Source organism: Adiantum capillus-veneris, chromosome 9 (assembly GCF_014529385.1).
Source record: "Adiantum capillus-veneris isolate H3 chromosome 9, ASM1452938v2, whole genome shotgun sequence".
NCBI classification, from domain to species: domain Eukaryota; kingdom Viridiplantae; phylum Streptophyta; class Polypodiopsida; order Polypodiales; family Pteridaceae; genus Adiantum; species Adiantum capillus-veneris.
The window spans coordinates 58,186,978-58,202,268 of record NC_140939.1 but is presented as its reverse complement, the minus strand read 5'-3'; the positions used below and the strand labels follow the sequence as shown (position 1 = coordinate 58,202,268).

Genomic DNA, 15,291 nt, shown 5'->3' with positions numbered 1-15,291 from the left:
CATGAAGTAGAGGCTATTCAACACAAGATCAAGTTAAAGCATGAGGCCACACATAAAGCACAAAATATATACAAGTGATCAAGGAGCAAGCAGTACTCAAGGAGGTCAGAAAGCTTCTAGTTGCAGGGTTTATCTATCCGAATCCAATGAGGAATTAAAAGTGGGTTTCTTAAATTTTTTTCACTCCTAGAAATAATGGGAGGTGGAGAGTATGTATTGATTGTATCCCCCTCAACGATCCAACCAAGCGATGTCATTTTTCCCTTCCATTCCATGATGAGATGCTAAATGAGGTTCCTTGCCATAAGAAGTACACTAAGTGTGATGGCTACTCAAGATTCTTTCAAAAAAAGATTTCCTTGGATAATCAATTGAAAAAAACCTTTGGGGTTTCTTTGGTTTTATAATAATTACATTTAGGTTGACCAATGCTCCAACAACTTTTCAATGCTTCATGAACATGGTGTTTCAAGCATTATTTGAAAAGTCCACTAGAATGTTCATTGGTGATTTATATATTTCTAGTTCTAAATATTTGCACCTAAATGATGTAGAGTATTTGAATAAGCTCCATGACGTGGGAGGTCAACTCAATCCCTACCATTGTCACACACGTGAGAGTGAAGTGATCTTGCTTCGTCACATGGTTTCCTATAAAGGTATTGAGGTGGATCCTTCATTGGAAAAGGCTCTTATTAAGTTACCATACCCTAAGAGTCTTAAAGAGGTCATCTCATTCATTAAAAACATGAATTACATTTCACACTTCATTCACTAAGCCTCGGAGTCACTATTATTTTTCCTGGTCAGATGATCTTGAGGAATATTTTTGTGACACAAAGTTGTTTTGTCAGAACTACCAACATTCATGCCTCCTTGTTGAAAGTATTATTCTCTTTAGTGGATAAAAAATAGTTGATGATGCTTTTTACGAAAAGATACCCTCAATACCAAGATGAGATCCATCTACTTTAATAGTAGGGTCATGGATGCTTTGGAGAGAGGCTACATAGAAGCATAACTCATGCTGATTTCTTTCATGCTTTTTGTGAAAACATTTGGATCCTACCTACTACCAAAACCTTTTTTAATTCTTACTGAAAAGTTTTTTTTCCTTGGGTGTCATCGCAAATCAATCTTAGTACTAAGATCTCAAAGAGGTTGTTGATATTTGAAGAGTTTCAATAATCTTTCAAAGTAGAAGATAGTGTGCGTGCATAGTTGGCTGGGATTCTCACTTTTAAAGTACATGAGAAGGAGGTTAAAGTGCTTGAAGTAAGGATACCCCCATTCTACCACCTAAAATCGTACATAATGCATTCACCTTATTCATTGATGGAGGTTTTTGGTGACTTCGATAGTGAACCAAAAGGAGGGATAGTGCTACCTGACCCAAATGGAGAAGTGGTTATGAGCATACAAAAATGAAAGCCTAAGAACAAAAGTGTATGTCATCTATAGGTTGTTTAATCAATTTGACGAGGTGCAATTGTATTGTATTTCTAGAAATCAAAATGAGGATGTTGATTTACTTGCACAACAAGGAGTTGCATGTGTTGAGAAAGAAGTGCAAGCTATTATGGTGGTAGTAGCTATCAAGAAATAAATGTACTAGGAAATAGAGTCATTGGCTCCCAGTGTTGGCTATATTTTGGAGAGCGAGTTTCCACCAAAGATCTTAGAAGAGGATTCTCATGAAGAAGGAAAGTTATCTCTTTGTAGAAGGCATCTACCGTCGATAAGGAGTTCCTTCTCTTGAAACCACATCCATGAATCAAGCAAACAAGGGAGGCATACCATACTTTAATATTCAAAAAATCCTAATCTTTGTTTGCTAGTTTCATAAAAAGGATTATCAATAATCTTAATGATCAATTTCCAATCTCTAAGCAGGCCCTTATCCTTCCTCACAAATCATCTATCACAAAGCACCAGGTTGCGAGTTTCACACATTGGTGCACTAAAGTTTTTCATGTTACACATTACAAGTGAGAGAGATTGAGTTCCACATCTCAAGATCACTATTGTAAATGTTCTTTCATCATCAATTAAATTGATGTTTGGTGCTTCAATGGTGTCATATAGATTTCAAATATTCCTCCATCCACTTGAGAAACATGGTACTGTGAATCTTTTTCCTCGTTTTATTTTGTAAGGAAGATTTGAAAGATTCACCAAAAAGTCTTAAACTCAAAATTGTGTGTGTATGTGTGTGGGTGAGAGAGAGAGAGAATTTCCATCTTTGTGGAGGGACTATACGGAATAAAAACTAACATCCTTGCTTGAATGCATGCACACACACACACACACACACACCCCTACAAATGTGTGTGTGTGTGTGATCCACTGGCCATGCGTTTCTAGCAATATGTGGGTCACACACTAGTATCAAATTGTGGTTTTCCGAGTTGATAAATGACTCTCAAATCTTCAAAATGATCAAAATAAGCAATTTTGCAATTCTTGAAGAATCCACACTGTCTGTGTGACACTGAGAGAAAGAGAAATAATAAGAAGAGAATTGTAATTATGTGGTATGAAACTATCCCAGGAGACCTTAAAGATATATCCAACAAGAAAAGTTGAACTCACAAAAAGAGAGAGAGAGAGAGATCCATATGTTCAAATATAAATTTATTCATTTAAGAATTTAAAAAATGAGTTTCATGATACATAAGAGCATATGCATTCTTGTTGTAAAACTTAGCACATAGAGTCATGTATACTAGCTCACGCATATCTAAACGTATACAAGGGTGTGTGTGTATGTGTGTATGTGCACGCGCATGTGCATTCACAAGCGTGCTTGTGTCTCTATGATCACAGATATTGTTTTGTAAAAACACAAGCATAGTAATTGTGGGTTGCACTAAAGGGTAATAGGATGAGGGGGGGTAGTTTTGTAGCATAGGGTCACACACACAAGAGAAAAATTTTCCATCTTGAATGAATGATAACATGTGTGCAATAATTATCTTTTCCATTGGTCTACCTTTTCTAGAAACACAGAGAGCTTTCCTTGAATGGAGACTTACCTTAATACCCCCCTTTTTTAGCATTCGAGTGGGGTTATCTCTCCCATTCTATAATGGTGTCTTGCTTTCTCATTTTTGAAAAATGATTAACACTTCACTCCTAGTTCCCCACTACACTATGGTGCAAAACAACTCTAACACAATCACTTAAATTCACACTTAAATATCATCAAACAATTGATAATACTGTGTGTGTGTGTGAGAGAGAGAGAGAGAGAGTGAGAATTCATTTGTGTCCTTTTGTTTTGATAATACCATTTCATATTGTTATTTTATTACTTATTTGTAAATGGAAACAAGGTTAAACTAGAAACTTACAGCTATAGCACATGCAATGAGACCAGGTCTTTCGCTTGGATGATGAGCACATAATAACATGAATGCTCCAACAATCCATGGAATACCAAAAAACCATCCAACAATAAACCTGAGACCCAATTTTTCAAAAAAAAAAGTTAACAAAACCAAGGTAAACAGGCGTTTCAAGAAATCTTTACTAGAAATTTTTTTATTTGACAATTCTCATCTAATCTGAATCGTCCACTTAATTACATTATATATAAAATTTAATTCTTGGCAACATTTGACTACCTAAGCATTTCTAATTCTTGAAAACAAATTTCTAAAACCTAAGTTTTGGATAAACACAATAAAAAATTTTCATCTTAACCTACAAAGATATTAATTATCTTCAAATCACAAGAAAAATTTGACTAGCATGCTAGTTGAAAACAAGCTTCTCCCAGAAGTCATGCACTATGTATTCACTAACAGTAGGATCTCACAAGAGATTTGTGTTGGGTTTGAAGCCCCATGTGGGTTATACAAATTGGTGAGCAAGCATTTTCGAGCAACAAAATAATCCAGCAAGTCCCTTCATGCATTCTTTATTACTAAGAGCAAATTGCAGAAGTTGTCATCAAAGTCCTATATGATTGACTTAGAGGTCACTTGATCACTACATAGAGGATGGTGAGTCCTAAACCATCTTCCTTTTCTTTGAGTCTTTCCTAATTGCAAGACTATAGCCAATTTTTCAAAACGAGAAATAAAATGGGAAATTTACATACATTTAGTGTAATTATCGGCAAAAGCTTCAAATTTTGAGAGAAAAATTGGGAGAATTTCAAGAATTCCCTATCAAGGAAAATGTGTTTTTCTAGCTCTGCACCGCCTAAGCATTAATGAGAAAAACGTTTCAATTAACAGTCAAGAGTACCTAGCATTCAAGAGCTTTCCTTGTCGGACAAGCTGCATTAAAGAAGTTTAAGTTAAATGATTTCTTCAGCTTGAAAACTGAAGTGATATGGACAAATTCACAACACATGACGGTGCTGCATGTCTTAAAGACAATCTATCCTAATGGGTGTTTCTACACTCTCATTTTTAGAAATCTTGGAAGATACCTTTGCAACCTCATAGCCATGGAAAGAAAACTCCTCGAGCAGCCCAGAGCATTGATCTACTGATGCCATCATCGTAGTAAAATTCATTGTCCAGCTCGTCGTTGCTATTTTTCTAGTGAGCTCCCCTCTATTAGGCTCCCTACCCTGCATTGTTTGAGAAAAAATATTTTTCCAAAGGTATAAAATTCCTTTTCTTGAATTTAGCACAATAGGAAATTTTCAAAAATTAGATTTATATTTCAGGTTTTTACACTATTTTTCTCTATTTTGAGGTGGAATTTCTCCTTTTCCCCTTGCTCTCAACCAGAATTTTTGAAATTGAAAAGCGCACTATATTAAGATGAGACACAATTTTCTCGAACACTGCTACTTTGCGTCCTTGCCCGATAGCTATCATCTCTAGATTTCATTTTTGCATTGCACGATGCGACAACCCATTTTTGCCCCACCTTTTCGTCCTTCACCCCATGAGGCATCTCCCCTAGATTCCTATTAATCCCACACACTTTCAAAACTTGACCCACCTACTATATGCTCTTCATTAAACAAAAACAGTTTATTCACAAAAGCCTTCAAAGATTGATTTCCCCTTTTGCACCACCTAGGCATTCCCCCTCTTGCCATGCTCGCCATCCCCCTTTCTCCTCCCCCGTTCTCTCTTTGTCAGCGTGCCCCCCCCCCCCCCCCAAAAAAAAAAAGACCCTCTTTCTGCCACCTACTGCTTGTTGGCTCATAAACCTTGCAACCGAATCTGCCACAATTGGCCCAGTGAATGTGAGAGTTTGTTTTAAGTACGCATTGTGCCTCACACTTTGATATATAGACAAAGCCCTATCTCTGTATGTGGCATCATACAAACCTATGCTTGCCTTGTATCCAACATATGTACACATACTTGCATGCTTTTCTTCTGAAAGATTTGTTCTTAGCACCAAAATGGCGCATGGCTCATCCTGAGGCACCCTTACACCCAAACAAGATATTCATGTTTTTGAGAAATGTACCAATGGTTTATTGCTAGCAGCCTCCATGACATGTGAATCTTACTATGTCATTGGCAATGTCGAAGGCTAACCAAATACCTTGTTGGTGGATGTCGCAATAAATAGAATTGAACAAAGAGTTGTTAGTTGGAGTGAAGCCTTTGCAGACATGCTTGTCAGAATGCCCCAGCCTATGGAGCAAAACATGATATTTTGGGGAGGTATCTCTATGTAGGCGTCATCTACAAAGTGGAAGGTCACGGATGGAACTCCCTCAAGAAGACCATTCTCTTATACTCCTATGTTCAGTAGATAACAATAGTCAAAGAAGAGAACATATGTCTATCATAAAGAAGCTGGACTCGAACCAATGCTTAAAAAAGATTTCCTAAAAACATAATTAGAAAACCTACATATGAATTGTTGATGGTTAAGGTTTTTGGCCTTGAGTGGAGCTTTGTGTGGCTTGAGGAGTGAACGTCGATTGATGCTTGAAGGACTGAGAGTTTCTTGAGCATTGGTAATTGAGGACTCACTTTAATTCGATTCAATTTTTTTTGTATTGCAAGCTCCAAAATGCAATCTGGAGTCAAATTACGGGAAACCTTCAGTCCCGTGATATATGCCTCTGCTAAGCAGCTCGCTTTTGATTGGCCGATGAGGTGAAGAGGCACAGTCCTAATTTGCACCTCTTCGCCTAGTAACAAGGTTGTAGTTAGCGCCAGTTTTCTATCTGTCCCTCCCTCTCTACCACTCCCCTGCATATGTAAACATCAGCATCGACAGTTTGCCTGTCGTGTTTATTGGCTCCTCTACATGAACATCCTTGCAGCGGTAATGACTCTCTTTGCCTTGCACACTTAGGGATTCCCAAATGTAAGGGTCGCCATGGACAGGGGGGAGCAAGTCGATGTTCGGGGTCAGGTTTCGCCTCCACTGGCATCACTGATCTCTTAGGCCTTGTAAGAGCAAGAGCGCGGATGCCAACAAGCTGGCGGACGACTCGGGATGTGATGCATACACGCCCAAGGGCTCAAAACTCTAGATTTGTGAAACCTGTTGGAACCAGTCCGCGCCGCTATTGAAACCAGTCCGCGCCGGCGCGGACTGGTTCCAACAGGTTTCACAACCTGTGCAATGCTATGCAATCAAATCCGGCGCGGACTGGTTCCAACAGGCTTCACAACCTGTGCAATGCTATGCAATCAAATCTATTCATAAAGGTTTTTTATATTTTTTAAATTAATATCAGCTTCAAGAAGCCTTTGTATTTGGGAAAAATCGATTTTAAGAACGTACAAAATACCCTGTTGCATAGATTCAAAGAGGAGTTTTTTCAAAATAACTGGCTTTTCTTGCAATTTAACACTATTTTTTCAATCCTCCCTCCCCACCACACCACCTGCTCGCCTTTAGCCCCAGAGAGAGAGAGAGAGAGAAGCATGGAAGCAGGGGATTGCGTGGGCCTTATTCTATGGGCAAGAAGCAACAAATGGGCAAAACGCAACAATCAAAGGTCCGAGCTGTGAGACCAACGCCTGGCAGTTTCCACTTAAGCGCCCACCTATTCATTTTGACAATTTGTTTTAAAATAAATCGACTCCATCCCCACTGGTCTGCTGCTGCAACCAGTCCGCGCCGGCGCGGACTGGTTGCAATAGCAAACCAGGGAGCTGATATTGAGATGTTTGAGGGCGGACGATTATAGTGCGCTAGATTGAAGGGATTGGATTGCGGGTACATACGACAGTGTTGACTCCACTGTCAGCACTGATGACGGCTTGCAAGACTTCTGCGTGGCCCTCAGCCCCGACGAGCTGTAGAAGCTCCAGCTCACCCTCAACATCAACGGACTGCCCTACAAGCCTGCCGCTGCCGTGAAATCCTCTGACTTCGCTTCCCGGTGGAGATGTCAAAATGTGTATAATGACTAGCTGTGCTCACATAATGGTAATGTACTGCTTCGAAAGCCTGCTAGGACTAGGCTCAACTGTCCGCGCTGTTGCTGACGAGGACCCCTTGCAAGACTTCTGCGTGACCTTCAGCCCCGACGGGCTGGAGCAGCTCCAGCTCACCCTCAACATCAACGGCTTTCCCTGAAGGCTGTCGTCGCTGCTCGTCGCTGCCATGCAATCCTCTGACTTCGCTTCTCGATGGAAATGTCAGAACATGTATAATGACTAGCTGTGCTCACATAATGGCAATGTATAGCTTCGAAAGCCTGCCAAGACTAGGCTCGGATATCCTGGGATTAAATCATGTTCTATATGTGCCATGACCTTGGTTGTTTTCAACAGTGAGAGCATTTGGGCATATGAACTTGCATTTGGCTCTAGGTCCTATCATTTCTGATTATACTGTTCATTATATATAGACTTGTTAGGCAAGCAATGGTCCTCAAGGAAAGTGGTTCCAAAAGCAAAATGATTAGATGAAGTAGCATTTTGGTGGTCCGTGAAAGGCACCTCTTCAAGATTTGTTTTATCGTGGACCGGGAGAAGTAAGAGACAGCTTAGAAGCCAATGTTGTACAAGCTGCCAGGGAAACTTAAGCGAGACAAGCAGTCTTGACTTGAACTTTTGGTGATTAGTAAATTGGAGCTTTCCACAACTCTTTTACTGCATCTTCTCAAAATACCTTGCCGCTTCGCTTTTGTCTTGGACTCCTCCCTTAAAATATTGTCTAAGACCTCATGCATGCCAGCAACTATGTTCACAAATCTAGAAGACAACAATGGGTTCCCAAGAGGTTAGTTGAATCTATGATAGCTAGACATGTTAGCCTCTCAATCAATTTAACTTGCTTGTATAAGCACCTTCTAAATTCTTTGAAATAACTCTGTTTTACTTAGATTTTCCACTATAGCTATGTCCCTTTCAATTTCTCTCTCAAGCATAGATATCGAGTTCTCTTCAGCAGAAGTATTAACTTCCAAGGACCACTCTCATTGTGATGCAACCATTCTGAAAGGAAATGACAACCTTCTATGCTTCCTTGGTTGATTTTTTTGATTTTGTAGGCTAGAATTGTCCATTTAACCCCTTTCATGGTCTTGTCCATCTATGTGTAAGGCCAAATTAAAGAACGTCACTGTCTGTAAATCTGTTTGAGTAAAGGAGACTTTAGGAATCAACGCTTTTCACAACTAAGCAAAGAAGCAACTAATAAACATCTATTTATTTCACATGAGCACCCTCATAGAATAGGCCCTTCATTTGTGCTCTTAGCAAAACTTAACATGGATGAATAGCTAGTCAAGTATGGTAAAAAGTAATAGAAAAGTCGTACCTCAAGAATCTTGTTGAGATGGCCATGAAGCAGTTGGGTATGCTTGATCTCATCATGCATTGGGCACATTAAGTCATCATCACCAACGCGTACCACATTGATATAGTTATAGCGGGTACATCCACAGCTTGTTGCTCTCATTTCCTCCACCATCCACCGAGTGCCGAGCTAGCAAGAGGAAAGGGAGGGCAGCTCAAGGGTGTTGCACTATGAAGCTGAGAGGAGACAGAGAGTGGGCTTGTTTCTACTTGCTTACAAAAGTAGAGGTTTTTCAAGCTTTAGGATGTTCCCGGATAGCATTGTAGGCTTGGGAGGTTGTGTGTTGAATTTTTGAGAGGAGCTATGCCACATGGAATTGAATTATAAATTTTCAAGTATGAAGAGATTGCTTGTGTCTCATGTATTCAATTTTCATAATGGTTCTAAAATATCATTTGTTGTCAGATTTGCAGTAGTGAAAGTAATGTGCATGGAATAATTATTTTCTTTCCCATTGTTGCTATTATATCAATTTGCTCGGATTTGTCTTCGCTCGACTTTTTTTGCTCGGTGATTAGAACCCCCCCCCCCCCATGTGTCCCATGGGAGCTTCCATTTGTGCTAGATAGATATAATATATTTGTTTAGGTTTAATCATTCTATATGTAAAGAGCTTTGCTCCGTGTGTGTGCCTGTGTGTGTGCGCTCTTGCCTCAAGAACCTAACAATGGTATGAGAGATCCATGAGGTCAGTGTGGCTAAGGTGGGGTGCTCTTACACATATAGAATTTTAAAATGTTGCAATGATATGAGAGATCCAAGAGGTATGTGTGGCTAAGGTGGGGTACTCTTACACACATAGAATTGTGAAATGCTACAATAGCCAACGCGCACAAGGATTTCTACCTAGTTGAAGGAAAGGTGACCTCTAGTGTTTGGGAGTGGCAAGCATAGTCTATGAAAACATTATTGCAAGCATAGTCGCTCCAAAATCTATTGCAAGCATCTCCTATACTAGTGATAGCCATTTTCTAGCTATCTAGAATTTCCATAGTGAGCTACCTCACCCTATCAAAATCACTCAAACACTATGCCTATCCTCACATTTTCATTATACATAGGTGTATGTGAGTTACTGGACTTTCCCTATATCTCCTTAGAAAACCCTCAACTAGCTAGTGATTGCACTAATTAAGCCAAACAAATAAAAAAATATATGTTATGGTCCATTCATGTGTAAATATTTTATTGTATATAGGGCCTTAATGTAGGGTTTTTTAATTATATTAATTTTGGTATTTATTTAAATACAATTTCACTTAGAGGTGTGTTATTTACGTAAGTATGTTATGTACATTGACTTGCCTGTACAACATTATTTCTTACCGTTTTTTCATAGTCTTTATTTCAAATATAAAAAAATTAATCCAAGCCTCTCTAAATTTTGGCGTCAACCAACTTCGAGAAAAAATTCACAAAAAATACCTTTCATCTAGTCATTCCCTTTCAGTAAATTACCAATTTTTCACATGCATTCTTCCTTGCTTCTTGTAAATAGCCCTAAATCAATAAAACTTAAATGAAGGCCCCCTCATTTGATTCGCTATATTTTCATATATATGTTTTCTCATTTTTATATTTATATACAGCTGGCACTATTCCAGATTCCATGAATTGTTTATATACTAACGAGTTTTTTCCCATCATATCCATATATCATATTTATGAATAATCCTGATCCATGCATATTTTCAAATTCTTAAGAATCGATCAGGTCATTCTCTCATGCAAGAAGGGGCTCACTCTTGGAGGATTATGAAAATTCAAGAAAAGGGGGGGCACTGAAGATTTTTGTAGGAGGAAAACGGGCATTTTGGTGGGATTGGTGGCACCCACCTCCACCCTAATCTGAGAAAGTTATCAAAATGAAAACTTTATCTTACAAGTTGAATAATCACCTCAAAATATTTCATATTTTTTGGAGTCTCCATCAGTGAGATAAGTTTTTTTCAGTTGACCCTAGTCTGCCCATTTTTTATCACAAGTTACCCTAGTCTTCTCTCACTTTTCTTCACACTTACACACACACACACACACACTTATCTCCATCCCTCCCTCAAAAATGAACCTTCCATGATTTCTCTAATTCCCTTCACCATTAACCTCCATTCTCACCTCCATAGCTCTCATATGAACTCTACTGCATTATCTCTATGCATCTCTCTAGTACCTTTAAATTAAAATTCTTTCTTACATCTTCTCTATATACATGAAATTCATCATGTAAAACCATGATTAATATTTTCTAATTGGCAATCTCCATCAACCAACATTGGCATTTTCATCGTGGTGATTCAACCTTGGCGACGACAACATAAGAAGAGAACGACAAGGAGAAGATCACCATTCATTTTGGAGAACATACAAAAGTAAGTTCAAAACTTCTTCAAAGCTTCACCATCACAAGTATTCCCTTACTTAATTCACCCGTCTTCATTCAACTATTCATCTCATTCTGCCCATTGCAAGTATATCATTAACTTTTTAGTGATTACTAACACTAACCACAACCTACAAACACAAAATATCCATTGACCTAACCACAAAAGGCAACTCGCCTCAAAGCATGTACATAGTAAAACTCTCTCTCTTTCCTTCCGTAACACTCTAATTTCACGCTGTCTACCACCAATAATGCTTTCTCTTGAGCCCACATCCATGACTCAAGTAGACAAAGAAGGCCCACAATGTTTTGATATTCAAAATAAATCCTAATCTTGATTTGACTAGATTCTAAATAAGGTTATCAATAACCTTATTGAGGGGTCTCCAACCTATAAATATGCCCCTCTCCTTCTTGTAAATCATCCCCAAGATCTCACATATAACCCTAACACTATAGGTGTCAAGAGAGACTTAGGTGTAGGAACCTCTTTGTGAGCCTCACACTTGTTGTGAGAGAATATTTGGTGGCACACGTATCAAATGAGAGAGTGTGAGTTCTAAAATCTCACAATAGCTATTGTATATGCTCTTTTGTTTTCAACAATTTGAGGTTTTGGTGCTTCAAAGGTGTGTCTTGGTTCTAGAATCTTCGTTCTTTCACTGTCGATGTCACGTGGTTTGGGGAATGCAAGGTGACTCGTGTCTTATAAGTTCCATCATTTGATCCTGTCTGAGAAAGTGTTTAGTGTGTTTTGATTGCCAAGTTTCTTGTTCATTGTAAGAGGGTTTTGAGGGTGGTGAGATGTTTTCCACACCCTAAGATAGTGCATGTGTGCTAGAAATGTTTACCATTCACTAATTACTAGTTTAGTTTATGCAAGCTCCATGATCGTGTGATATAAACCACCTTACCTTGCAAGTGGGGTCAATCAAGTATTTTCACAAACTTCATTCCTCTCTCTCTCTCTCTTCCCTTTTCTCGGGTTCTCTCTTGCATCATTTATTGTGTCTTGGTGTGAGATTGCTTGTGTGTGTTTTGTTGCACTTCCTCTTGGTCGTGACAAAGTATCTTCTACATCCAAGTTCACATCCCATACCTAGGAGGTTCTCCTTCACTTGTTGGCTGTGGGTTTGTTGTTTCTTTGTCTTGCTTGTGGTTGCCCCAACCCCAATTGAGTAGCACAGGAGACTTAAGGGGTGTTTAGAGGTTACCTCTCTTACTACTCGTTGCCCAAGTCTGTCTCAATTTTGGTGTCCTCACTAAGGAGGGCTTGATGTCTGTTGTTGCATATTGAATGAATGCTTAGCTTTTAGCATAATTAAGTAGGTTGCATGAATCACAAAAACTTGTATGACCCATTTGTTCGCATTGCAAGGTGAAAGGTGCATATCATTATAAGAACCAAATTATAATTTCAACTCGTAGTCTGTAGAATTTTGGGCCCTCTTAAGTTGGCCAAGATAAACTCTTTAATAAATTCTTTTACTTTACCTCTCATTAGGTACGACATTAGTTTGGACATCTATATTTTTGTTTTGTTTTAAGAATTAGGTCATGCATAGACCATGGATAATGACCCAAGAATAGAGGTTTTCTCCTTTCCTTTCACTCACAATTAGAATAAACATTGCATTTAGTAAAAAAGATCCATTTTCACCAACGTATGGTGTTCATGTTTGGTGCCCAAAGAGTAGGAGAAATTATCGCCTCACAAAACCCTGTCATCTTACCTCTTGTTGACTATCATAGATCATTTGATGTGCATATTTTTATTTTTTTATAGAATAGATTTAAATTTAGAAAAATTATTGTGTAAAATTTTTAAGAAGAAAAGACAAAATGTTTTGTCACTTTGAAATTGATTCAATGGAGGCCCGCCACCAAATGTAAGGATATCCCCTCTTCTTCAGAGAGCCTGGCCAGGATGCCAAGTTATTTTTAGTAAATTTTAGAATGGCTTGCCACATAAAAAGGATGATAGGATATGAGGAATTCTTGGAAATGTTTGATGTGATCTTGAGAAAAGATTCTAGCACGTGGTTTGACTCTCTATCTTAGGAAGTTAAGGGAAACTATAAGGATGTTGTTGATTATTTTGAGTGAAACTTCTTTGTCCCTAAAAACACTCAAAGTCTATGGAAAGACATCATTTCTCATAAGCAAAAAGACTTAGATGACTACAACATGTATATCAAGATTTTCCACGTCTTTGGGCTATCTATGTGAGAAATGTTGCTAACCTTGGTGACGGTGTAGAGTTCCTAAAGAAGGAGAGGTTCATACAATTCCTCACTTATCATCACTCTTCTTGCTTAGCATGGCATAATAGCATAGTAATGAAGATGAAGAAAATGGAAAGCTTAAGTATTGAAGAATGGATCTTGGTTCGATTTGCATTCCATAGCAAGAGTGTTGGTTTAGGCTCTCCTTTTCAACAATCTTGGAGAAGAATATGAAGCTCTTGCACTTTGCACTTCACACAATGAGAGAATCTGTGTGTTTGTGTGTGTGGAGAGTATACCCCTCTCTCATGCTTGGTCCCCTCCTCTTTCTCTCTCTCTCTCTCCATCTCTCTCTCTCTCTCTTGTATTATTTAATTATTTCATTTGAACATGTGTTCTCTTTTTTCTCTTTGAGAGAAAGAACTTAGCTATTTATTTTTATGCATCTAAATTCTTATTGGACCCCTTTTATGCTTCTTTAGATATCATGTTTGAATTGAACATTTCAAGCACCTAATCAATTAAGCATGGAAACCGTTTATGTCTTATGTTTGAATTGAAAACTTCAATAACGTTACTCATTTAAGCATGAGAATACCTCAAGCTTGGGGAATGTTCCCACAAACACTTTAAGCACTTTAGTTAGCAAGTTCACAAGCACCTCATGCTTGGGTAGGGTTTCCAACTCAAGGTTAGTCCTAGATTCCCTAAGCTGAAAGGAATCTAACCCTAAGGTCTTTAAGCTCCACTAGGTAGCATTGCTCTTTAACAGACCATCCCTCATTTGAAACCCTTTAACCTTGGCCCCATGTTGAGACATATCCATACACACATTGAAAGGGCATAGGGAGATAGACATGCCAATAACCATCCAACCATACCTATATATAGGCCCTTGGCCCTCTAGATCTTATCTATATATAGCCCTGTACCGCATGTGCATCCATCGTCCCTTCGCCACGGCCGTGCCCTCCTATAGTCCTACCCTTGGCATGATATAATCCCCCCCTTGGAGAAGCGTTTTCGTATGCGAAAACAAAAGCGGTAGGATCTTCACAAGAACACTAATGTTTTCAAGAGTGGTATCCTTCATGGATCCAACTGTTTGTTTGACCAAAACACGGTACTGTAGGAGGTTCAATGAAATGAAGAATAATAGCGTGATTTTGCACATTGTTGTCCTTTTGGAAACATCTAGTGTGTAGACTCCATTTAGAATGCACATGAGAATGCTTAAATCCGTTATCACAACAAAGATGTACCTGAAAGAGTACCACTTTTCATCCAACCTGAAGTCCTTAACTTTCTCTCAAATTTCATCAGCAAAACAACCCCACCAACTAGCGTTCAAGGTTGAGAGCCTGATTTAAAACATGAAGAGACTAAACCTAGTTGCAAACATGCTTTATCTGATGGTAAGCAAACTCCAAGTAGAGCAATAAATGCTTATTAGTTGGATTGCTTGGTGCTAATGTATGCACTTTTCATATCTTTTAGCCCAAGATTACACTTTGTAATTTGCCAATCCCTTGGATAACTAAAAGTATTGAGGTGTGTTTCCCCCACGGTTTTCAGACAAACTCCCATATGACTGGGAATCAACAATGTCCAGAATAACCATCGTGGTTAACTTGAAAAATCACAAGCACCCAAACCGAGCTATGACCTCTATTGGTGATTGGTAGACCCAAAAGTAATCTTATAGAGGAACTACACATAGAGTGAAAAATGATTCATAAGCAACAACTTGATGAATACTCATGCCGTTCCAAATCAGCTTTTGCTACACACTAGGGCCCATAACACCTAGTGTGCATGCATTTAGCAAAAACCAGATCCGAACCTGGATATCCATGATCCTCCTTACAATACTTATGGTGAATGTGATGTGCCTAGCACCCAGTAAAGATGAATGTAAATAGTTCTAAAAAG

The 15,291-nt window shown here is 38.7% G+C and overlaps 1 protein-coding gene across 1 annotated transcript in view; it reads right to left on the bottom strand.

The window, feature by feature from the left end:
• The window catches only part of LOC147450535 (uncharacterized), a 136,883-nt gene that overhangs the window by 46,557 nt on the left and 75,035 nt on the right, over window positions 1–15,291 (bottom strand). Inside the window, exon 3 of the mRNA XM_086520739.1 lies at window positions 3,354–3,462. Coding sequence (XP_086376865.1) covers window positions 3,354–3,462 — 109 coding nt within the window. The remainder of the gene's footprint in view (window positions 1–3,353; window positions 3,463–15,291) is intronic.